The sequence below is a fragment of the Sipha flava genome, unplaced genomic scaffold, assembly GCF_003268045.1.
Source record: "Sipha flava isolate LNK unplaced genomic scaffold, YSA_version1 44_pilon_pilon, whole genome shotgun sequence".
NCBI lineage: Eukaryota > Metazoa > Arthropoda > Insecta > Hemiptera > Aphididae > Sipha > Sipha flava.
The window spans coordinates 1,778,842-1,803,627 of NW_020273203.1; the positions used below are offsets into that span (position 1 = coordinate 1,778,842).

General features: G+C 23.1%; 3 protein-coding genes across 3 annotated transcripts in view; 1 reads left to right on the forward strand and 2 right to left on the reverse strand.

The window, feature by feature from the left end:
* Positions 1-4,780, reverse strand: part of LOC112689555 — a 77,369-nt gene extending 72,589 nt beyond the window's left edge. Inside the window, exon 1 of the mRNA XM_025563328.1 lies at positions 4,700-4,780. The gene's annotated coding sequence lies outside the window, so the exon portion shown is untranslated. The remainder of the gene's footprint in view (positions 1-4,699) is intronic.
* Positions 917-23,657, forward strand: LOC112689556 (H(+)/Cl(-) exchange transporter 7-like). The gene is made up of 17 exons (XM_025563329.1): positions 917-1,190; positions 1,250-1,357; positions 2,338-2,427; positions 2,604-2,903; positions 3,808-3,951; positions 4,705-4,888; positions 5,404-5,538; positions 5,609-5,783; positions 5,851-5,989; positions 6,634-6,727; positions 7,369-7,538; positions 9,396-9,575; positions 10,868-11,080; positions 11,151-11,330; positions 11,757-11,840; positions 20,822-20,902; positions 23,390-23,657. The coding sequence occupies exons 1-17, from the start codon at positions 1,188-1,190 to the stop codon at positions 23,480-23,482; spliced, it is 2,373 nt and encodes a 790-aa protein (XP_025419114.1). The 5' UTR covers positions 917-1,187; the 3' UTR covers positions 23,483-23,657.
* Positions 13,589-15,044, reverse strand: LOC112689558 (dormancy-associated protein 2-like). The gene is made up of 2 exons (XM_025563332.1): positions 14,937-15,044; positions 13,589-13,958 (listed from the first exon to the last, which is right to left on the reverse strand). Exons 1-2 carry the CDS (start codon positions 14,952-14,954, stop codon positions 13,662-13,664), a joined length of 315 nt encoding a protein of 104 aa, XP_025419117.1. The 5' UTR covers positions 14,955-15,044; the 3' UTR covers positions 13,589-13,661.
* Positions 23,658-24,786: the final 1,129 nt, after the last annotated feature.

Here is a 24,786-nt window from a genome sequence, read left to right on the forward strand (position 1 = left end):
ATTTAAAGCACGCTATTGAGCATAGTAAGAGGTTCTGTGGCATCAAAATATAATTTTAAATATCCGTAGCTTTCGTAAATTAGCATTTTGTGAATAAAAACATTTTTCAAAACATATTTACCTTCAAAATAAGTAATAAAAATATTTTGTTATTTAATTTAATAAATTATTAAAATAAAATACATAACTGAAAAAAAATGGTATTATTGAAATTTGGCAAATTAATTTTGTATAGACACATTCATTTTTTGATAAAACAAATGTTGTATTACTTTCTATGAATCATCCTGTATATTTTTACTTGCTTGTGGTAGAGGATTTGCAATAAATATAAAAAAACTGACGGCGTATATTGAACACAGCGAACCGCAATGGGGTCTATTACATACTAGAGAAAATAAAATCCGCAAATGATCGCTGTAATTATTATTTTATCATCTCATTTCATTTTACATGGTCCACGTTACACGAGGATATACTATTTTAATACTTCCTTTGTACATTAAATAAACACTCACATACACATACACATTCAAATTTCATATTTAATTCGAACAATGTTTATGTATTACTAAATTTGACTTTATAATGATTGTCACTAAAGTATAAGTATTCAATCAAATTTATATAAGTATGCTTAGTAGAAAAAAAAATGCTGAACAAATTATATTTTGTATAAAAAAAATATATAATTTTAAACCAACAATATCGACTTCATATTTATTGATTTCGAAAAATTAAACTTGAGTACAGTTTTAAGAAAAATAAATAAATAAATAAAAATAAGTAAATTTGTTGTAGTCGATTATATTTAATTTTAATTTTTCTATATTTTTTTTAACTCCTATGAATTTATCAAACAGTTTTATACAGTTAGGTTTGGTTATAATTTTTGATAAATAAATTTAATATGATTTTAAATTTTCTTAGAGCTACAATGAAAACGTATTAAAAAAACAATAATTAAATACACCTTAATTACGAAACGTAAAATGTCAGTTAAAAAAAAAAAAAAACAGGTGTATTGGTAGTTGCTGTATGGTAAATTTAATTTTAGTGCCAATAGCAACAGTCTGCGTATGCAGTGCGGCCGATGAATACTTAAGTGATGCGAAAATGCAAATGTTAGTGTCTTAACGATTTGCGATTATATGTAATATTAACAATTAACTATTCTTAAAAAAAAAATGGTAAGTTAATATATTTTTGGTTTTCTTAACTAATTAATAAGAGACATATTTCACGTCAGAGTAAAACAATCAAAAATTATGGATTTCCAACGCACGTCATAAATTACCATCATTGGTGCAAGTCAAAATTCATAAATGGAGTTCCATGTATGATTCATAATCATGAGGTAGTTATTATATATTCCATTATTTGTATACATATTTTGTATATTGATTTAAGTTTTGAAAAAAGGATAATTGTTTAAGATTTCAATAATTTAAAATACTGATATAAGACTATATTTCTTCACTAAAAATTTATGTGCTTACTATATAAATACTGTTTAGTGAAACTTTAAAGTAAAACCTCGTAATTATATTTCTATATTCTGAGATTATATATTATTATTGTTTTCAACATATTGCTAAAATAATAATGATGACTATAAATTAACTATTAGTTAATTATTTGTAAGCTTTCCAATGCATTGATGAGCAGTATAATTATAAGGTCGTTTATTGATATCCCTTTATTTTTTCTTAACATTTTAAATACTTATTATTTATATTGATTATAAATTTGTGAATAAATATTAATTAATAAATAATTATTCTGTTGTTTCAAAAATATAAATATTGATTAAAAAATGGTGTGTTGTCCATTAAAAAATCACCCTTTTTAATGAAACGTTTAACTCAAACGCAGTATACTATCGTAAAAATTATAGTAATTTTCCAAATACTAACAAATAGTAGCTGTACTTATAATTATTTTATTTAAATTTTACCCAAAATGTTCAGTTGTATTGAGTTTTAATGATAACAAAAGCCAAACATTAATAAAAAAAACCATTATACACATAATTTCTTTTTTTAATTTTTGCCAACGCCAACTGGACGTATGCCCGACTGTTGCAGAGGTCGACATTTGGCATTGATGTGAATTTTTTAAATTGTTATACTACGAAATTTCTAATTACTATAATCAAATATAATATACCTTTATCGTGTAGTTAAAAATTATATTTGGTCATTATTAAAACTTAAAAAAACAAAATTGTTTTTTCTGTTTAATTGTTGTAATGAAATCAACTAATATACAATTTGATTTGATATTATTAATACATTTATAATTATAGTTTTATATTTATAGCTGATTTGTTCACAGGATTCTTGTCGATCTTCACCTAATAATGCTTTAGAATTGAACTCAAAACAAAGATCTCATTCTATAAATTTTGTATCGTCTGATTACGAAGTAAGAAATTTTTTTATCATTAGATTTGTATTTTTTTCTGTGAACAGTAAAATACTATAAAAATAATTAATTATTATGATAACAACTTCATCCAAGTACAATCAAGATTAGTGTTTTTTTTTTTTTTTTTTTTTTTTTTCTAAGCTATATTTATAAATATGATTATGATGTTGTAGAGTTTAGATTATGATCATTACGAAAGTGAACTTACTGTCAGAGAAGAAAAGTTAAACGGTTATAGAACAGTAGTGGCAAGTAATGTTATTAGATGGCTTATTTATTTTTCCATTGCCATATGTACTGCAGCAGTTGGAATTTTTATTGATACTGCTATTGAATATTTTTATGATTGGAAATATCAGTCTATTCGAAATTGTATTGATGTTAAACATTCTATGATAGAATGTCTGATAATTTGGCTTCTTTTCACTGTCCTTCCTACAATTATTGGATGTTCTGTTGTTCTATTTATGGAGGTAAATAATAATCCAGTGTGTACAATATAACGTGTTGAAATACAATTATTTTAAAGGGCTCAGTGCACACATATAATAAGTCACAAATATGATATTTTTGAAAAACATTAAGTTAATTATTTACTTATTTAAGTGTAAAGTAATTTGTAATTATTTATGTTCAACATATTTGATTTCAATAATTGTAACTTTTATTTGATATCCGTTAAAATCATTTCAAACATACGAGTATATCCTACGAGTATATCCCATATAATATCACAAAAACTTACAATATGTATGAACTAAGCCATTCACAAATATGCTGACTTATAATATAATAATAAAAAAAAGCAAGAATTACAATAATTTCAACTATACCAAACATATAGTAAAATACTTATTAAATATTTACTGTATCAAATAGTTTTCAAACATTTTCTTGAAAGCATGTATCTAAATATTTTGCTTTTATATAAATTAGTAATAAACTATTTGTTTAAAATACATTAAAATTTGATTAGAGCACAGTTAACAACATTTTATATCATTAAATGAAACACAAAACATATGATTTTTATAACAAACACAATTTTAATAAAATTAATTACTATATACAAGGTTTATAATATAATGAACTTTCAGTATTCTTATATTATAAAAATGAAAACTGAAATAACAATTGTAGTCAAAATATTTTTTAACTTACTTTTTTTTATAATAGATATAAAATTATAGCAAATAACTTAAGACAATAATAATATTTAAAATTTAATTCTAACTTATAACCTCTTTTTAATGAATTTAATAAATAAAAAACATTAAAATATTATTTTACAAATAATACATTGTTTTTATATCTTTCAAAATTGTTGTTGTATTTTACATTTATGTTTAATAGCTTATATTATAATGTATATTTTAGCCTTCTGCCGCTGGGAGTGGTATTCCATTTGTAATATCTTATTTAAATGGAGTTCGTATACCAAGAATGACAGCAGTTCGATGTTTATTTGTAAAAGTTGTAAGCGTAGTATGCGTCTGTATTGCTGGTCTTGGCGGAGGAAAGGTTATTTTATTTTATATACTTTATTATATTAGATCTTTATATGACTATTTATTTGTTTATTTTCGTTTCAATTTTTAGATACTTTAAGGTTCTATATTTTTAAAATTTTAAAAACTGTTATTACATGATTGTTTACTGAAAGCTTAAGCGGTTTATTAATTTTTTATCATCACGTTTTTGAGTTAATGTAACTTTCAGATTATTTTTCTGTTAACTTTTTGTAATATATTTTATAATCTAAATTTTAACTTAAAATTTATGATATATTTACACTTCTAATTATTAGAAGTTCAATGAAATATAATTAAAAATCAAATTACATTATATCACTATGTAAATTTTCACAGTTCAATTTTACACAAAGTGTATTTAAGTTTATAAAAAATATTCTATGTGATAACTTTCTACATAGAAATAACTAAGAAACTTATTTTACCATTAAAAATATAAAAACTCTTACATTTTAATTTAGTAAAAGGAGAATATTAATTAAAATGTAATAAATATTTATATATATATATATATATATATATATATATATATATATATATATATATATATAATATATGCATCATATATCTAATTAAAATAAACATCATGCATAGTATAAGTTAGTTAAGTTACCTACATCAAATCAAATTTCTTCATACAATGTTTATTGTTCAAATATTCAATAAGTAGTTTGTGCTTGTAATCCAATAAGAAATTATTGTTAATTATTAAATCATTAAAGATGAGTTATAAATACTTTAGGAAGGACCATTAATTCATATTGGAGCGATGGTTGGTGGTTCAGTAGTAGAGGCATGGTGGAGAAGTTTCAGGAATAGTCCTGGTCAAAAATCCATCGGGCCATTGCAAAATGATCGAGAAAGGAGAGACATGATGGCAGCCGGTGCTGCTGCAGGATTGTCAGCTGCTTTTGGTGCTCCTGTAGGTAAATACATCATTTTCAATTTCAAATCTATTCAAAATAACTATTTTATTTTTTAAGTACATATTTTTTAGTTATAGTTAAAATAAATTATCTTTTATAAATTAATTTTCACATATTTAAGATAAAAATTATAGCTTTAATATTTAACTGATTGGATTTATGATAAAGATTATATACTTTGAAAATATGTTGTTTAAGATATAAATATATTTATAAATACATTTTTTTCCTCTAATAATCCATCTATGGATAGGTACTGCTTATATAGTTAATAAATAATAATTATTTCCTAGATAATTTAATTATTTTTATCTTAATTTAATTTTAATTTAACTTAAAATGTTTATTTTAATATCACATTTCTAGTGATTATCAATTATTTTCAAAGAGTTTTTTTATATTTATGATACATTTGAAGCGATTAAATTCATATAAATATATGTATAATTAAACTGATAAGAAAAAACCATGTAAAGTAATATATTTAATATCTACAACTATTTTTTTCTTCTTAGGAGGAACATTAATGAGTCTTGAAGAAGGAACTAGTTTTTGGAGTTCAAGTCTCATGTGGAAAGTATTTTTTTGTGCAGCAATAGCTTTCCCAACATTTAATGCTGGTAAAAACATACAGTTTACCAAAAGCACAAGTAGGTTTGGTTAAAATTTTCGAGTATAATATAAATAAAAAACTAATGCACTTTCATATTTTTTTTATAGATGATTCAGATTCTGTTGACAGTAAAAGTATATATTTTTTTGGAAAGTTCAATGAAACTGCATATTATTTTTCTTATTCAGAATTTCCTGTTTTAATATTATTTGGTATATTTGGTGGTGTTCTTGGAGCTTTATTTGTTAACCTAAATTATCGTCTGTCCATTTTAAGAATGAAGTTAGTTCTATAGTTATTGTGAGTCGTGAATCAAAGAATTAATAAACTTTAAATTTTATTTTTTCAGATACATTGTGTCAAATAGAAAAAAACTTCTTGAATCTGTATTCGTCGCCACATTTGTTACAACCAGCAGTTTAATATCTATGGTTTTGTTTGAAAATTGTCAACCTAAAATAAAGATTAACTCGTCCAATGTTATCCAAGTAAGAAATACGCCGAAAAAATTATACTAGATATTAAACATAATACGTTTTAACTTTTTAATTAATGGACACAAATATGACAATAGGATATGAATTACATGTCCTAATTTTACTGCATGTTTCACATTCAAGAACTGATTGTGATTTCAAATATATTTTATTTAAATACTCGACTCTAAACGAAACAAGCAAAAAGTTAAATATACCTTTGAACAAGGTAGGGTCATATAGAATCACGAACAGTTTTTGGAGTTGTTCTCCCATTTTAACAATGCCATACTTCTAACAATTTTTTAAGAATTAAAATTCTTAATTTAATTTATATTTATTATGAACACTTGTTTTTTTTTTTTTGTATAGTTACTCTTTTAATACACATTGTATTAATAATTAAAATTAAAATATTTTATTGGTTATAAAACTAATTTTTAATGAAAATGTTTTTTTTTCTTATCGATTATGCAATATTTTTAAATATTTTTAATAAATAAAAAAATAAAAAAACCATTATATATTAATTCAATCAAATGAAAAAGTAGGTTATATTATAAATATAAATGCTTAAACTAGCATGGATATTTTTAGATTATTAGAATATAGATATTATGAAAACGGCTTTTACCTTTATGATAGGTTTGTTGCAGATGAACTGTCCAGCAGGGAGTTATAACGAAATTAGCTCATTTTGGCTTCATACTCAAGAGGAAAGCATTAGATCTTTATTCCACTACCCAATTGGTAATTATTTTACACATTTTCATATATTTATTTAAAATATATATAATAACATAAAATAATAACAGTAAATGCGAATCATAAAAGTCAGAAATGTTATTCAACATATTTACTTATGTTATATAAAAGAACTATAAACTTAAATGGTATCATTTAATCAATTCAATTAGGATATATTATATAAATATTAAGGAATTTTCAATTACCCTGATATTTTATGAAAGAAAATAGTTTAATAGGAAATTAATAACTTGAAAAATGTGTTATCAAGAAATAAGAGCATAAAAGGAAATAAATATTAAAAATGAGAAAAGGATTACAATAAATAAAATATAAAAGGAAAAAGAAAATTTGTTAGAAAATTATAGTAATATATTCAACAAAAAGTAATATTACCCTTAAGTTATTACATATATAATTATAACTTATAAATATTAATAACTCTAGATAAAATGTAGAATAATAACAATACATAATTATAATTAGTTTGAAAAAAATTTATTTTTTATTATACATTTATACTTTGATACTTTTAGAACATGAATAAAAATATTAATGCATAACTATTATTATTTTCATAATTGTTTTATTATTAAATTAAATTATCACTGTATGAATATTTTAGCTAAATTTATCATTTCCAGATGCAATTTCAATTACCTCATTAATAGTGTTTTGCGTTATTTACTTCATATTAACTGAACTAACTATTGGTCTTAACATGTCAGCTGGATTGTTTTTACCTTCGCTATTGATTGGAGCTGCGTGGGGACGTATTGTTAGCATTATTATTCATTATTATTCTCCAGATTTTGTAAGTATTTAACACCACAAAGAAAATATAATTTTAAGTTGTGATTCATGATATAAAAAAACTAATTTGGTTTAAGGAAAATTATTTAAATATAATGCAATATGTATTGTAATATTTTCACAAGATAAAAGTAACAATATTTTTTCCCGTCAAATATTACGAATAAAATATTTAATTATATAATATTTTACATTTATTTAACAAAATACCCAATACTAGTTTTTATTCTTTGAATCTTTATAAGTTTAATTATATTTATATTACATATAGGAATTGAGAAACAAAATTGAGAATAACTAAAAAAATCGTTCGTAAGGCCACAAATTATCAACTTATTTATTACAATATTTATGCTAATAATGTCGGGAAACTTGTATATTTAATAAAACTTAGTCATATCTTATAACTGATGTGGCATTAAGAACCTAACGCGCATGTCATAATTTATTTTAAAATTTTTCACAAGAAATATTTTATTTCAGAATTTAATATACTTTTTCTAAGATTATTAATAAATGAAACTATGAAAATATATTAGTTTTATACATAAACAATTGAAAAATTTATCAAATGTTAGAATCACCTTCTTTATTTATGGAATTTAAAAATTGAAAAATCCCTCTGAACCTTATTACATATGAATGTGTAATAATTAGCTTGGATATTTGAAAAAAACTAGTCTAGAAAATAATAATATAATACAAAAAAATCTAATATATTCTTCAATATATTTTTGTATTTACTAGATAAATAACTAATTATTTACTGACTTACATATTCAGAGAATTGTTGTAAAAAATCCTTAGCTCCAACAAATAAGGGTACCAAGTTATTTGTTATAGATTTTTCTAAGTTTCAAAACCACTGAATAAATAATGACTTTGACAATAGTTTTAACCAGTCTCCATTTTTCATAAAAATTCGTACTACACATTTTTAATATACAATTAATATATCAATGATATGATACAAAGCTCCTCTCTACCCCCTTCTATGTGATTATAATTTTTAATACAATATCAGTTATTATTTTTAGTAATAGTTCTTTTTTTTAATCGAATTGCGCGTTATAATTACTTAAACTAAAAACCAATCTGACATTATTTTTTAAACTGAAAATATACTTTTGTCTGGTATAAATCTGAAAACTGTTCATAAATTATTTATTTTAATGTGGAATATATAACTTAAAATATAATAGATATATTTAAGTCCTCATCAGCTATCTTGCTTAAACTATCTTCCCGAAAAACATATTTTTAGTAGTCTAATTTATTAGTATTTAGTTGGTAAGCACTTCTCAAATCCCGTAATGCACACTTAGAGTTTCGAACTACACACTTTGTGTCGGGGTTCGCTAAAAAATAGGAACTGGTTTTAACAATGATTTGAGAGGAATATTTAGGAATATTTTAATATTTATTATTATATAATTTATTTTATTTTCTATATAATCTATGGTTCTCACACATTTAAGAAATATTTTATTTTAGAAAAATGTACTGTGTAAAAATTTAAAAATAAGCAATCGTCTTATTATTCTTTTTAAAACTATTACTTCATGATTGAACCTTGTGAACAGTAATTATTTTAAAGAAAAATGTCGAAGAAGATCACTTATACTGTTTGGAAATTCTGTTGATCTATAATAATTTTAGCTAATATTCATAAAATATTAAAATTATTTTAATTAATTCATATATTATAGTGTCAACAAAAATTAATTCGATTTTTTTTTTATTGATTTTTTCTGCTTTATTTGTTAAAATAGTGATTTTCTTTTAAAAACGTACATTTAAAAACATTATACATTTTTTGGATGAACTGATTTATATTAATTAATTTGATTTACTGTAGATTATAAATGATCCAGGAAAATATGCATTACTTGGTGCTGCAGCACAATTAGGTGGAATCGTCAGAGCTACAATTAGTCTAACTGTTGTTTTCATTGAAGCTACGGGAAATGTACAGTTCTTATTACCATTAATGATTACTTTATTCACAGCTAAATGGACCGGTGATTTTTTTACAGATGTAAGTAATTTAAATTATACATTTATACATAGATCGTCATATCTACATGTATATCAAACAAAAAAATGAATGACAATTTATTTTCAATGTTACGATGCAAGATTAAATTTTATTTATTTTGAGAGCTCCAATATTCCGATTAAAATATTACAAAGAAATGAACTATCTAAATGTAATTAATTAAAACTGTATTTAATAATATTATATTTTTAATCTAAAATTTTAAAAAAATATCTAGAAATGTAAAACATAATTATTATTATTACGTTTTACGTCTGTTTTTAATTTATGATTATGAATTTTTGAAGACCAGTAAATTGATAATGTTATTGAATTTTTTAAAAAAAAAAAAAATGTTGTACTTGTATTCTAGTTATAAAGAAAATATTAAATAATAAAAGTTAGCCATTTAAATAAGAATAATTGATAATTAAAAATATTAACATTGAATCATTTTGTTCTATAAACTCAAATTAAAATTCCAACCTAAAAAGAGTTTAGGTATTAAATATTTAGGAAATGAAAACAAAAAAATGTAATTAAAAATAACAAAAATATTAAATTAATAAAATGCAATTGACAATCTATTATAATGTTATACTATTATGGTGTCCTAAATTTAGTCATAAATAATTAATTATACAATTTATCACAGTTTAACGATTACAAGATAAATTCATGGCAATAACAATTTACTGAAAATGTTTTTATTGTAAATTATAACAACTTTGAACATTATAGGGAATAAATATAATGTATAAAATAATTTTAAAATTAACAAAATATAGTTTTTTTTATACACAAAATTTGGACTATTACAATTTATTTAACTATTTATCTATCTTTGGAATCGTGATTACATAAACCCAGCGAGTCAAAAATGTTATTGGAGAATACATAATTAAATATTCAAGTTAGAAGTATCATCCCTATAACATAACAAGAGCAAAACTCCTAGGTTAGGTGAGACATAAAGATGAATGAATAATATGTTGTATTACTATATTAGTAATCCTGAAACCAATTTATTATTGCACTTGTAAAAACGATTCTAAGTGAAAGAAGTTGGTTGAATCTTTTGAAATCTAAAGAGGATTGATCTGGTAAAATAATTAAATTTCTTAATAAGGTAGGTTGAACTTTTAATGTTTAAACTCGCAAAGAAAGGTAACTAAAATTTGGAAATAATCGAAATTTTGTCTATATAATTATAATTAGTATCGTACTAGCAGTACTAATAATGTATGTATACTTAATACGATTTTTTCAAAATGCAAATTATTTTATTTAAGGGTATATATGAAATGCAGATCAAACTTTCTGGTGTTCCTTTATTAGTAAGCGAACCGCCACCTTTAACAAGTGATATAACAACAGAAGATTTCATGAGCGATACAGTTTGTGCTATACCTCATATACTTATGGTTGGAAAATTAGTAGACATATTGAACACAACTAAACATAACGGGTTTCCTGTTGTAGCATCAAAAGTTTGCTTTTGTCGAGTGAGTATATCCAAGATTTGTTAAGTTCTACACTTGTTAATAATGTTGTCTTAAATATTATTACCTATAGACAAAGGCAAAGGAACACAAATGCTACGGGTTACTTAAAGGATTTATTCTACGGTCTCAGTTAAACGTCATTCTTGAGCACAATTTATATCTAACTCCTTTGCATGATGAAAATTATTGCACAAAATTAAAGCTTATCAGAAACTCAATGTACACTTGTGAAGACATCAAATTATATCAGGTTACATATTTATTTCTATATTATTTTAAAACAAATCAAATACAAATTAATTTTTTTTTATTGTTAGAATATGACGATTTTTTAGCCTCCTGTAAGTGTGATTTTATTAAAAAAATTTTAGAAATAAATAAGTAGTTTATTTTGTTTTTAAGACCTGTGATCTCAATGAAAAAATTTAAATATAATTAATTTTATAAATGGGATAGAAGTGATATTACAATTATCTAAAAAACATCAAATATACATTGTAAATTACAGCAAAGAATGGATAAATATTATACACTAATGCGACGAAAGGCAAACCACTCGACCCCTTCTGTGTTTAACCGTATTTTTTTAAATTATGCAATCGTTCAACTAAAAATATTACTCCACGGTTAATTATTTATAATAACAACATTTATGGTTAACTATTATATTTTACAGAGATTAAATATTGACGAAGATGAAAGAAGTATTCTTATCGACCTAAGACCATACATGAATCCATCACCTTATATTGTTCGCTTAGTAAGTATATTATAGTATAATACTTTATATAATACTTATAAAATATTAACAAAATAATACGCACATAGTTTTTACCTATCACAATAATATCAAAGATAAACAATGAAAGTTTATTTAACAATTATTTAATTTTTTATATTTGTTTATTTGCAATCATTGTGCTCACGATACCATGCATGGACAATTTGGTTTGACTTGGTAAAATAAGACAAATATTTGAAAATTATACAAGAAGAATTTCACTCTATGTAAAGATTAGATAATATTGATTTTCCAAAAACATAAATGATTTTGATAATTATTTTAATGTTTCTTTCTAACACTTATATAACCCAAATTGTTGACGGTGTCAACCAGGGGCGTATACAAAGAGGGGAGGATATGGGGGTCAGATCCCCCCAAACATTTTCCTTCTATAATAATTTTTTTGTAACTGATCCCCGCCCCCATAATTATGTATACGCCATTAGTGTCAACCAACCACTGTAGAATAAAAATTTCAGTTTCTATAGAAAATTAACTAAAATAAAATATAATTCTCATATTGGATTTTTTGATAAAAACAGCTAATATATGATATGAAAATAAATTACTTAGTATCTAATTTAAATGCTTCAAGTTGAGATCTCACGGTGCGTTACTCGGCGCGTATTTAGGCTCGACATTCATTGTCAAATCACCCGAGTCTGTCACTCGTCAGAATCGATCCTGAGACATTATTTAATTAATTTTAATAATTAATTAAACAATTGATTATTTAAACAATTAATTGACATTAATTTTTTAATATAAATTTCGTAAAATAAACAATCAAAAAAAAATTGCGAACGCTGTGTTATATTATATTATAGTTTGTAGTAATTTTTTTAAATGTTGACTAAGGTTTTTCGAAGATTTATACCACGAATCATGCATAGTATTCTGAACTTTATATTGTTAAGTTTTAGGATTCCAAATACAAGGTTCTTGTGCATAGAGCTCAAGGAACTCCAAAATATGTTTATTTTACCACTCTGTATTTTTATGCAAATTATTTAAACGAAAAAAATAAATTAATTAAAAAAACGCTGAACAAAAAATTACTAAATATTTTTTATTCGCACGCAATATACACGAACCACGGTGGCTCGTCTCTTTTGACTCGGATTCCAAAAACCGACAACACTAGGAAAAACACGAGTTATGGCACGCCACATTCATCCTATAAATTAGGTACAACGCGTTTGATGTACCGGCTATACCAAACTTCGTGCCGCGATCCACGTCACACGCCGTGGAATCTTTAATTATTATAATGTAACTAATTTTACCATATCATTTTTCAAGATTTTAATTCATATTATGTGATTTTAAGTTTCAAGTTATAATTAAGATTAAGATGTTTTTATGCATTCACAATGCACATATACTCTGATTCATAGTATTGTACACATAGTCACTCTGAAATACGTCTTTCAATATTTTGACTAAAAACATTGATGGTTATGATTGCAGATGTTGATATTTTTATATTTTAGTTTATAGTTTTTATAATAAGTTCATGTTAATATTATCCATATCTCTTGAGGATCCACTCAAAATAATAATAGTAAACATCGCTAAACAACGTTCACTCTTTAAACTCAGGTTTCTCAATTAAAGATGTAAAATAATTAAGCATGAAATAAAATAGATATCATATATATTTTAGTAAACATAAATATTTTTTTGTAATAATATCACTAGTTTAATTTTTATCTGTATAATTTCGGAGTTTACAAAAAGAAATAAAATGTGTGTAGAATTATAAAACTATGTAATAAATTATGAGCGCTTTTTAATTTAATGGTATCTGTGATGACCATTGCCGTATCCACCTCCGTGATGTCCACCACCATGATGTCCACCACCATGATGTCCACCACCATGATGTCCACCACCGTTATGTCCACCACCATAATGTCCACCGCCATTTTGGTAGCCACCTCCGTGGTTATATCCACCATGGTTATTATATCCACCGTGATTATTATATCCACCGTGGTTATTATAACCACCATGGTTCTTAGCCGGTTGAGGTTCGGGATCACATGATCCTTGATTTATAACCAAAAGAGCCAAAAAGCATAAAGCCAATAACTGCAAAGCAAACATAATAATTATTACTCAAATATACACAAAAACTAATTAAAATATCTAGTGTCTCATATATCTTTTAGATTTGTATTATAAATTAATAAGATAAACATAATAAAGAATTTTTAGTTTTGAATTATTCTTATTAATCAAATATAAAAAAAATAAAATAAACTAAACTAAACTTGTTAAACAATTATTATAACAATTGTCCACTGATAAAATTATTGAAAATGCAATGAGTGTCTAAAAAAAATAATTTTTAATCGCTTTTAATATTATCGAATAATTATGTATTAAAAATAATTGTATTAAATTAATATCAAACATTTATGAGATGTAATCAATATTTTTATGTTTTTAGAACACATAATCCTGATTATTAATCCTTTTTTTTTTTTTTTTTGAAATACTTACAATTAATACAAAAAATTTGTACAAAACCTATCTAATATATAAACATTTAACCATAATTTACTAAGAAATTGAAACTTTTCTTAAAAAAATATATTAATAATTTTTTTAAGACAAAAATATTAGCCGATTTTGAGGTTTTTATTAAAAATTTGATTATTTTTACATCATTATTTTATCTAAAATAATGAACAAAATGTTATCAATATATTAATAAAACAAAATCATAACAAATAAAATACTGAAATTAATTAACTCCATCATCATTATAAATATAGTTTATTACAAATATCTTATGTTTGTTTAACTACATTCGTACAAATACCGAAGATGTAATCTAATTTTATATTTTTACATAATGAGACCAGCTCATAATAAAAAAAAACCCCTATATTTTCTATCATTGATTATGACCATCATAAAATATATCCTGTCATGTTAAGTATTCATCTAAGTATAATAAATTGTTCCAAATATAAATTTAATTCATGATATTTTTATTTTTAAAAACTCAAAAGTTTTAAAATAAAACATTCGGAACTGGCAAAGTAAAACAAATATACTTACCATTTTGTGATAATTCATGTTTCTACGAGTAAGATGAATAAACTTCGTTGATTTTAGTACAATGCTTGCGAAACACTGATGATCTTATGGTGAACGGGTACTGATTATATAGGGTTTACGGAGTTCGCACATTTCTATTTCGCCAATATGTTTTGTAAACAACGTTTAAATCACTGTCAGTGTAATGACCTTCACCTTAGGTGTGTATGTTCGGAAATACCCAAACTAGTCTTTAATTTTTCCTTTCTGCCAACCGGTTAACTAACGTCAGTTATTTCAAATATATTACTATTATAAATAATATACATTTATGTATATTCTAATACATAGGTGTACGTCTTTTATTTTGCTGTTGGCAAATAAACTAAAATTTTCTTCATCGTTTTATGATTTACCTATATAATTTGGTCATCAATTTAAAATTTAAATAATTATAAGAATCATCATGAAACCGGATAAAAACAATAACGAAACAACATTGTAAATAACCAATTACTCAATTTGTTATAGTTGTAACTTAAAATTATGTAGGTTATGATGATTTTTTTTTTATTTAACTCAGCTACACGACGTGTATTACTGTTATTATCGATAAACCTTAAACTATTATTTTGTTTGATTTTTGAAACATGGAACTCGTATTGAGCGCAAATGTATATTCTCCGCAATTACATGTAATAGTATTTTTAATTTAACAGATTTTCCAAAAAAAATTTATTCAGTGTACTTTACTGATTATTAGAAATAATTTATAAAATAACTATTTAGAAATAAATATGTAAAATGTTTTCCTCTACACGATTAAAAAAAAACCTAAATAATTACTAGATAAATACTAAAATAAAAAAGATTTATCTGTATAGTACAAATTATGTTCCCTTTTAAGTGTTCTAACATACTATATGAGAGGTTTTATGTAGATGTATAACCCGGAAAAATACTAAAAATAAATAAGCATTAAATTATTTACATCAAGCCTCAAAAAATATATTATTATCTTTTTTATTTTATAAATAATTTTATTAATTTAACATTTTTTAAGATACAAGAATTAAAATTGAAGCAGAAATGTAATGGTCTTGTAATGATATTGTTTTATTTATACTTTTGAAGTAGGAAATCCTCATCAAAAGTTTTATGTGGTAACTTTTTAAATCAACAAATTGGACAGAAATGGCACTTCCAGTTTAAAGGAGGAACATTTTTCATTTTTCTGACACTAAAATTTTTCGTATACTATGATTTGCCATTTCATTCAAATTAATAAAAATACAAATGAATAACATAATAACGAAATTACTCGGTATCCATATCTAACCGGCTACTTAATTGTAATTAATATTGATGAATTTTTATATTTTCATATACTCATAAAGACTTGAATAAACAATGCAAATCTCACAGATACATAATTTATTTGATACATATAGAAAACAAACGATTCTAAAAAGTTCTTATGGACGATACAATAATTATTAAGCTCAAAAAGTCACTTGAAGTTATTTTTTGATTCCCAATGATTGACAATAGCTTTATTATTTTTACATATGATGAGAGAATAACACAATTTTTTACTAAGAAAAGAGAAGAACCAAATGAGAAGAACGAAAAGAGAAGAAAGAAATGTTAAAATCTTGAAAATCTTATTATTTTCAAAAATCATCTATAATAATATATAATTATTATATAATTTAAAAATAATGGATAAACAATCGATAAAAAGGGTTTTTTAACTCTGGTAAAAAATAATTTCTTTATTTTGAGTACCGTAGTTTATTTTTTCTCATTTAAGATGCATATTCTTTAATTTAAAACTTGATTAAAATAGTTACTGATATATTAATTATTTGACATACAATTTGAAGGATATTTTACTACGTAGTATAATTTATTTTCAAGAATATCTAATATCTACACATGTACCTAATAGTATGTAAAAATCACTGAGAAATTAATTCGAAATGATCATGCCATTATGCCATTATTATAATAATTTATTTTTTATTTTTTAATCTATTTCGTGAATTTGAAAATGGGTATTTACAATCATGTGATCCGTACTTTGTAAATATGTATAAAAACAATGCATATAATGTAATATTGATAAGCCGGTTGAGTTTTAGCCCAAAATGTTCAATAACCCAGTCAGTATTTTTTTTATATTTACTTTCAAAACAAAAATACCCAGTCAATAGGCTAATTACAATAATCTTAGCAAGTAATATAATCTGACATATATAACATACGCCATGCGCAAAACATACTTTTATATTATTTTTTTTTTGGGGGGGGGAGTTTATTTACTCAGTGATTAGCAGTGGTGGCATGAAAGGGTTATTTAAATCACGTAAAACATGAAAAAATGGGAGTGTGTAACCTTTGTAAAAATAAAGCCAAGAAAATAATTATTATGGGAAAATACCTACACGCAGAAGACTTTATTATTATAATATGAAATGTGAAATACTGAAATATAACTTAAAAGTTATAAATATAAATATGTATATTCGAACAAAGGTAAATTAAAAAAAATAATAAAAAAAAATATGTATACATGCAGAGACTTCTTTCAATCTACAAAAATAAATAACATTGGTGGGTGAGTAGTGATCTTATGAAATTGGTAATTTGAATAAAAAAAACTTCCCGCTGCCATAGGTAACTACTAACATGATTTACATATATTTAGTTATAACGCTGTTCAATCAAGATAAAAAATAAAAATACTATATTTACTCCTATCGTACTTAAAAGAATTTGAAACATTCATACGAGACAAAGAAATATTATAACCAAAACTATTTATTGAAAAAAAAGAAATTAAAGAGAAATCTATCACCTAATATTGGCCCCTCATAAGTACGCCTTTATCAATATAATCTTATTTGATCCACATGATTTACATATGTAGATAATTACAATATTTTTCCTAATTTTTTAACATGCAAATATCTGTAACAATTATGTCATTATTAAAAATTATAATCTCACATTTTACAAGCTCTATTGATCTATCATATGTTCATTAATATGATAGTATTCTAGTCCTGAAATGACCAAAATTTAGCTTAATTATTTATCGGAGCACTATATTATTTTATTATATTATTTTATAAAATTACTTAGTAGTAAATATTTAAAACATTTTGGTAAAAAATTTTAAAATGTATTATAAGTACTAAATATTTCTTTTTATGAACTTTTTATTAATTAAGATTAATAAATATACTCTACTTCTAAATAAGTAAACCATACTTATGCAAGTTAATAATTCATAGAATTAAATTTGTTTAGCAGACTAATAATGTGTTTTATATATCGTATCTATTTGAAGTACTTTATGTTTAATAATATTATATTTCCTTTTTATTTCACTGCATTTTACAATTTATTTATTTCACTTTGGTTTCAATATTCAGTTCCAATTTCTAATACATAGGATTGTTTGATTATATAAATATATTATCAAAGAATTCTATTGATATTATATATATATATATTTTTTAGAGAAAAAGTAGTCTCGATTGTATTATAATTGTATAAACTATAAATTGACTAATATCAAATTTACAAATTGCATACACCTAAAATAAAATAATGGTGTATGTTTAAAATTATTTAAGTCTATTATAATAAAAATAATGGTAAAAGTATATCATAATAAATTATTATTATTTCTTTATTCCATTAAATTAATCAGGATTTCAAAATGTAAGTGTAATATTCATTGACATTATTTTAAATGAATAATTAATAAAAAAAAAAACAATTTTTTCAATTTCAATATGACTTAATTATATATAAATTAATAAATATGGGATTTTCCATTATTTTTATTTTGAATAATACAAAAGTATATTTAATACACGAGAGTAAACTACTAATAAAAAATAAAAATAAAAACTAATTAATAATAAAAACTAGTTCGGTAATCTAATCGCAAGAAAGTTGTTTTTTACTTAAATCAGTTTTATATTTTCAAACTGCTTATTAATGGATTTCAATTAATTTTGTAATTCAAATATAATTTTATTCTAGTTTTTATAATCAATGAAATATTAAAATGACTGTCAATAACTTTAAAATATGACAGTTTTTGTTTTATATTTTTATATGTATCATATATTAGACTATTTTTTATATAGATATTTAGATTGTTTTTTTTTTTTTTTAACTAACACATAATAAAACCAAAAACTGAAAGTTTCACTTACCAAACATTAAATTTTAATAAAAAGATAAACAGATTTTTTTTCTCTAAGCTTAATATCTGTAATATCACCTAATTGTTCAATTTAACAATATTCAACATTCATAGAACACTTAATGGGTTAAATTTCATATAAAATATTATGTTAATATAAATGGAGATTGGTTTTTTTATTGATTATTATTATAAGATGTGTGTAAATGAAACTTACAACATAATTGGTAAAGGTCCCAAATTCAATATTGAAAAAATATTTGGGTATTTTCCATTATTAACCAATTGCTATTTTCGAGATATTTTTCATCCCATTTATTGCTATTTATAATCTAACATTTCTGTAAGTAGGATAGGTAGTGGTTTGTGTTCCAACATAATTCTCGCTTTGTTAGACATGGTTTACGGCGGATTGAGTGACAATTATAGGAAAATACCCAAATATTTTTCCTACAAATCAATGAAACATTAATGATATATCATGAGCTGATGACAGTTAAAAAAAATCAAATAGAAGTTTTAAAACTTTTTTCTATCCTTTATCATTCTGCTATTTTAGTCCTATTTTTAAAAAAATATATATATATAGATGGGATAAAATTAATCACACATTTAATTTAATATTAAATCAATATTTTTTACGTCGGATAAAGTATAGTTACATATAAAAATTAAGGACATTTTAAATTTATAAAAAAACTATTTACATATTTAATATCCTGCTCCTAATCGGCAGTATTATGTCCTAATGCACTAAATTTCTAGAGTCCTAAAAGTGAAAAAATTAAAATGAACATTCGATAATCATGTCTTACCAACTTTTAATTATTTTTTTAGTTTCATAATGATTTAGTCTATAATATAAAATTATTTTTGTTGCATTTATACTAAAATTAAAAAATTAATTTAAATGACAAATAAAAGTTTCTAATGGTCACCAGTTTTTGAAAATATTATTGAAAAAAATCAACATTATTACTAATTTAAAAAAAAAAAGGTTATTTTACTTTGTTAATTACACAGTATGAATATATTTAAGTTACATTTTTATACTTTATATATATATATATATACTATTATATATATACTAACCTAAATAATTTTAAAAAATAATTCTTAATATATTATATGTAAAAGGTGATTTAAGTAATTCCAAATTTTTATAAAACAATCACAATAATGTCTGATATAGTAATTTAATTTACATTTTATTAAGTTAACTTTTTATCTAGCTATTTTATCTAGCTTTTTCATATTATTTTATCAAGCTACAAACAATTTTAGTTCGTTAAAATGTGTGATATTTTTAGATAGTATTTTACTTATGTATATTTCACAAAATAATAATTTAATTTTGATTATACATATATAAGTATTGATATTTGAAATAACTACTGAAGGCTAAATAAACAATTTAATTTTTGGTAAATATATTATTTTATTAACGACTAATTGGAAAGAAATAAAAAATAATATAAATAATGTCTGATACTTCTAAAAATGTTAAAATGGTTGAAAACCATTATAAAATGCAGCAGCTCCTAGATAATAGCTAAAAATAATTACAAATCATTTTTTTTTATCAAAATATACATATTTGTATATTGGGTGAAAATATAATCAATGAAGAAAATAATAAGTATGTATAGTTTAAGTAAAAATTATATAATTTTTTTTTCAGGAAACAAGTTTAACAAGAACTTTTAGATTGTTTCGTACATTAGGACTGCGACATATTGTTGTCATCAATAACACCAACGAGGTATGATGGAAAACAATTAAAAATTTATCTTCTTAATATTATTTTGTTATGTTTAAACATTTATTAGTTTTATACTCATAGTATAATCAAAATATTAAGAAGTATAGAACAAAATATATTTATAATTTTGGCTTAAAAAAAAAGTGCAAAAATACTTCCAAACCGAATTCTTATAACTTTTTCTTTGAAAAAAAAAATGTAGTTCTTTTAATTATTGCTATTTTTTTAATTTTAATAATATAAATAATGAAATTAATAAACTGTTTTCTTATAATTTAGTTTAGGTAAATATGGTTGCCTTAAGTAATACTGGTCAATCAACAAATTAAATTTTTTAATTTGTGAATGTTTTATTTTTAATAATATTATTCAATAATGTATTGAAATATACCTAGGGCACTTCATAACATGTTTTCATCTTAGACCATGGTTGTATGATGTTTTTTACTTTCATGCAAATTCCCGCTTGAACGTCATGATTACCTACGTCACATATATTATGACTGGGTTTTCACCAAACGTTATTTCTTATTTATTTTTTTATAGTTTTATTTATTAATCGAGGATTTAAAATCTAATCATTTTTTTTTTTATTGCAAGTCAAAATGTTGACTTATAAAAAAGGAATTTAAGTGACATGAGGACTTGATCAAAAAAGTGCACAGCTATGATCACTATTTATATTTATTTATGTTTATTTTTTTTATTTTGGAAATCATTTCAAAAGTATTTTTTCACAAACTATCGATTAAAACAAATTAAACAAGCAATATTTTGGTTGATAATTTAAAAACTAGTTAATGAATAATTGCATTGTTATCAATACAAAATTATCAACTTAATCAATATAGGCACTTAAAAATTCAAAGATTTTTTTTTTTTGTTTGTTTATTCTCTACTACATTACTGAGGAAGAGTGGAAATTGTTAAGGAGGAGAATATCGAGGATTCAGAACTCAGATCCAAGTAAAATTAGAAATCGCATAAGAAATTTAATAATTCTAAGACACATGATGAGAAGTTACGAAGACTAAGATACGATCATAAAACAGAATTTTAAGGAGTGAGGGAATAATTATGCTTTTGGTGGAGGTGACTAATAAGTCAGCCATTTTCCCTATGATACTGAAGTTTACCGATTTTAATAAATTAAAATTAGGATTTTAATAATATTATGACAAAAGTAGAGTTTGTATAATAATGATTTTATTGAAAAAGTGAGCTGGTCGGGTAAATCAATGTTGAAAATTACAAGTGTAGTTCAAAATAACAAAGTTATAAATAATTGATAATAATCGGACAAACTTTTTCATACGCCCTTATGACCTTTTATAAAGTATACCAATTTACCAAAACAGTAATAGAAATTATTATAGAAATCAAAAACCTAAAAATAACATTACTGTAATCGTCAAAACTTCCGGAACAATATACAACTTGGAAAACAATGCAAAGAACAATTATATAATACACAAAAAACTAACCAATAACTTTCTCGGATGATATAACCTATTTAATTCAGTAAATTAAATATAGAATATGGTTAAGTACAAATCACTTTGTAAAAGCACTTATACTCATTCAATACATAAGTTAAACACTCTTTGTAAACAAAAACACAACGCACATGGTTGTTTACCTAATTATAAGTCTGTTACGTAATAATTAAATTTTGCTTTAATTTGTTTAACTATACAGAAATAACGAATAGCACTTTATTAGCGATTATCCGTAAATATTACATCAATAATTGAACTATGTTTATAAGGGAACTAATCTCTACCAAACATTCAATCAGTTTCTATTATTGTTTTTATGTACATATATTTACTCGTTAAACTGAATTTTATAATGGATGGATAAAGTTTATATTTTTATTTGGTTCACAAGGGAATAATTAGTACTTTATATGATGCTTATTTGTGAAATATCGGATCTTCCCATTTTGCATTTATAATTTAAAATTTGAACTAATTATAATAAGAATACAAACATTTTTATCGACAATTTATCAAGTAATCAAGAACTCCAATTCAATCATTAAATTATTAAAGAAAATCATTAAATCTTTTTAACAAATTATGACTAAAAATCGCAATAAGTGCTTGTATAAATTGGCTAGTTCATATTAATTAGTAAGCCATTATATAAATGAGTAAAGTCCTCAAAATTATTTTATATTTTATAATTTTTATTCATAATAAAAGCAATTTGAGAAACTCAGAAATATATCATTTTACATATCAATAAAAAAATATATAAAATATTAAAATAAAAAAAATCTATTAATTACTAGATAATTGAATATCGCTATATCATCAAATTAATGTATTTAAATACAATTCAAATTTTTAAGTTTCTTAAATAAATTATTGTTAAATATTTTAAAACACTAATATTTTATAATATGATAATTACAATAAAAAATAAATAATTAGCTTTTATAATGTACACAAGAAACAATTAATATATATGTTGCATTTGTAGGTAGTTGGAATCATAACTCGAATGGATCTAGCAAAATTTCGTCTGTGGAGAAAAGCTACTACAATGGGATTGAAAGAAGTCAATGTTTATTAAGACTAAGTAATAAGTTGATTTAATATGTAATTCTTAATTTTATATACTTAATTATGTTTAATATTTTTGTGTCACTAAAATTTAAATTCACTCTCACATTTAAAATACAATAATAGTCTCACATTTTTAGAACGTCTTAAAATGCGAACCATATACCTCTTAGTTATTTATTACATGTACACCTTTTATTTATTTGTTACACAATGTTTATTTAATAATAACAAGTTTTATGAGATTTAATATGGACAGTTTTTAATAATACTCCAGTTTAATAGTATTAGGATAGATTTCAGATAAATTACAAGCCTTCATGATTTCACATCTTCAAATGTATTTTTCCAAACCATAAAAGTAAAAGAAATATTTTTCATAAACGCTAAAAAATTTATACTTATATTCCATGTGTTGGCATAGAGAGATTTTTAATATTTCTATTCTATTGTTTTATAAATGTAAATATTATTTGAAAAAATTTATTGAAAATAACCTACAGGCGGTGGATAAAATAATATGAACACCGCAATTCATGCAATATACGTAATTTATTTATTTATATATACATATTGATTTATTAATAAGGTGTTGGGCCACCTTTTGCTCTTAAAACAGCTTCAATCCTTCACGGAATAGATTCGTAAAGGATCTGAATAGTTTCCAACAAAATTTTATCCCAATTTTCTACCAAAATATCCGCCAATTGCTTCAGTAGATAATATTGGAGATACAATACAAACAATATGTAACTATATTGCATGGTGTTCATATTATTTTGTACACTTCCTATATATAAAAACGCAGTTTAAACGATTATAAAGAGTATACGTTATATATAACGAATATAAACTTAATCGTTTCAAACTCTAAGTTTATAATTTGACGAAGCCCATTGAATTATACATAATTTTGTTTAAAATAAAAACTTTATTGTACAGAACCGTGTTTTTAAGTTTCTAGAACATTTTATTGTGTTTGACATTTATTGCTCGATTTTAAAACAACCCCATCCACCTTCATACTTTTCCACTAGTCATATCTATGTCGGACATTTTGTAACCCGAATAGACACTAATATTCCTCACATAAGTAAAATCCAAGCTGGAGTTTCAAGTGGAGTTTTTTATTTCCAGCTACTTTTCAATATATTTATCTAAAATCAACTAACCATAGCCAAAGTATCAGACTATATAAATAAGTAGTCTATGTCCAAATGTTTTGATATTTTTTCTATAAGACTATGATAACATCATAGCAAAATGTAAAAATTACGTATAAAACTGACAAAAACTTACCCAAAACTACCACTT

Coding starts and splice junctions, on each gene's coding strand:
- LOC112689556 (XM_025563329.1), top strand. Junction 9,576..10,867: donor CCGGTGATTTTTTTACAGAT/GTAAGTAATTTA, acceptor ATTTTATTTAAG/GGTATATATGAAATGCAGAT. Junction 11,331..11,756: donor AAGACATCAAATTATATCAG/GTTACATATTTA, acceptor TATATTTTACAG/AGATTAAATATTGACGAAGA.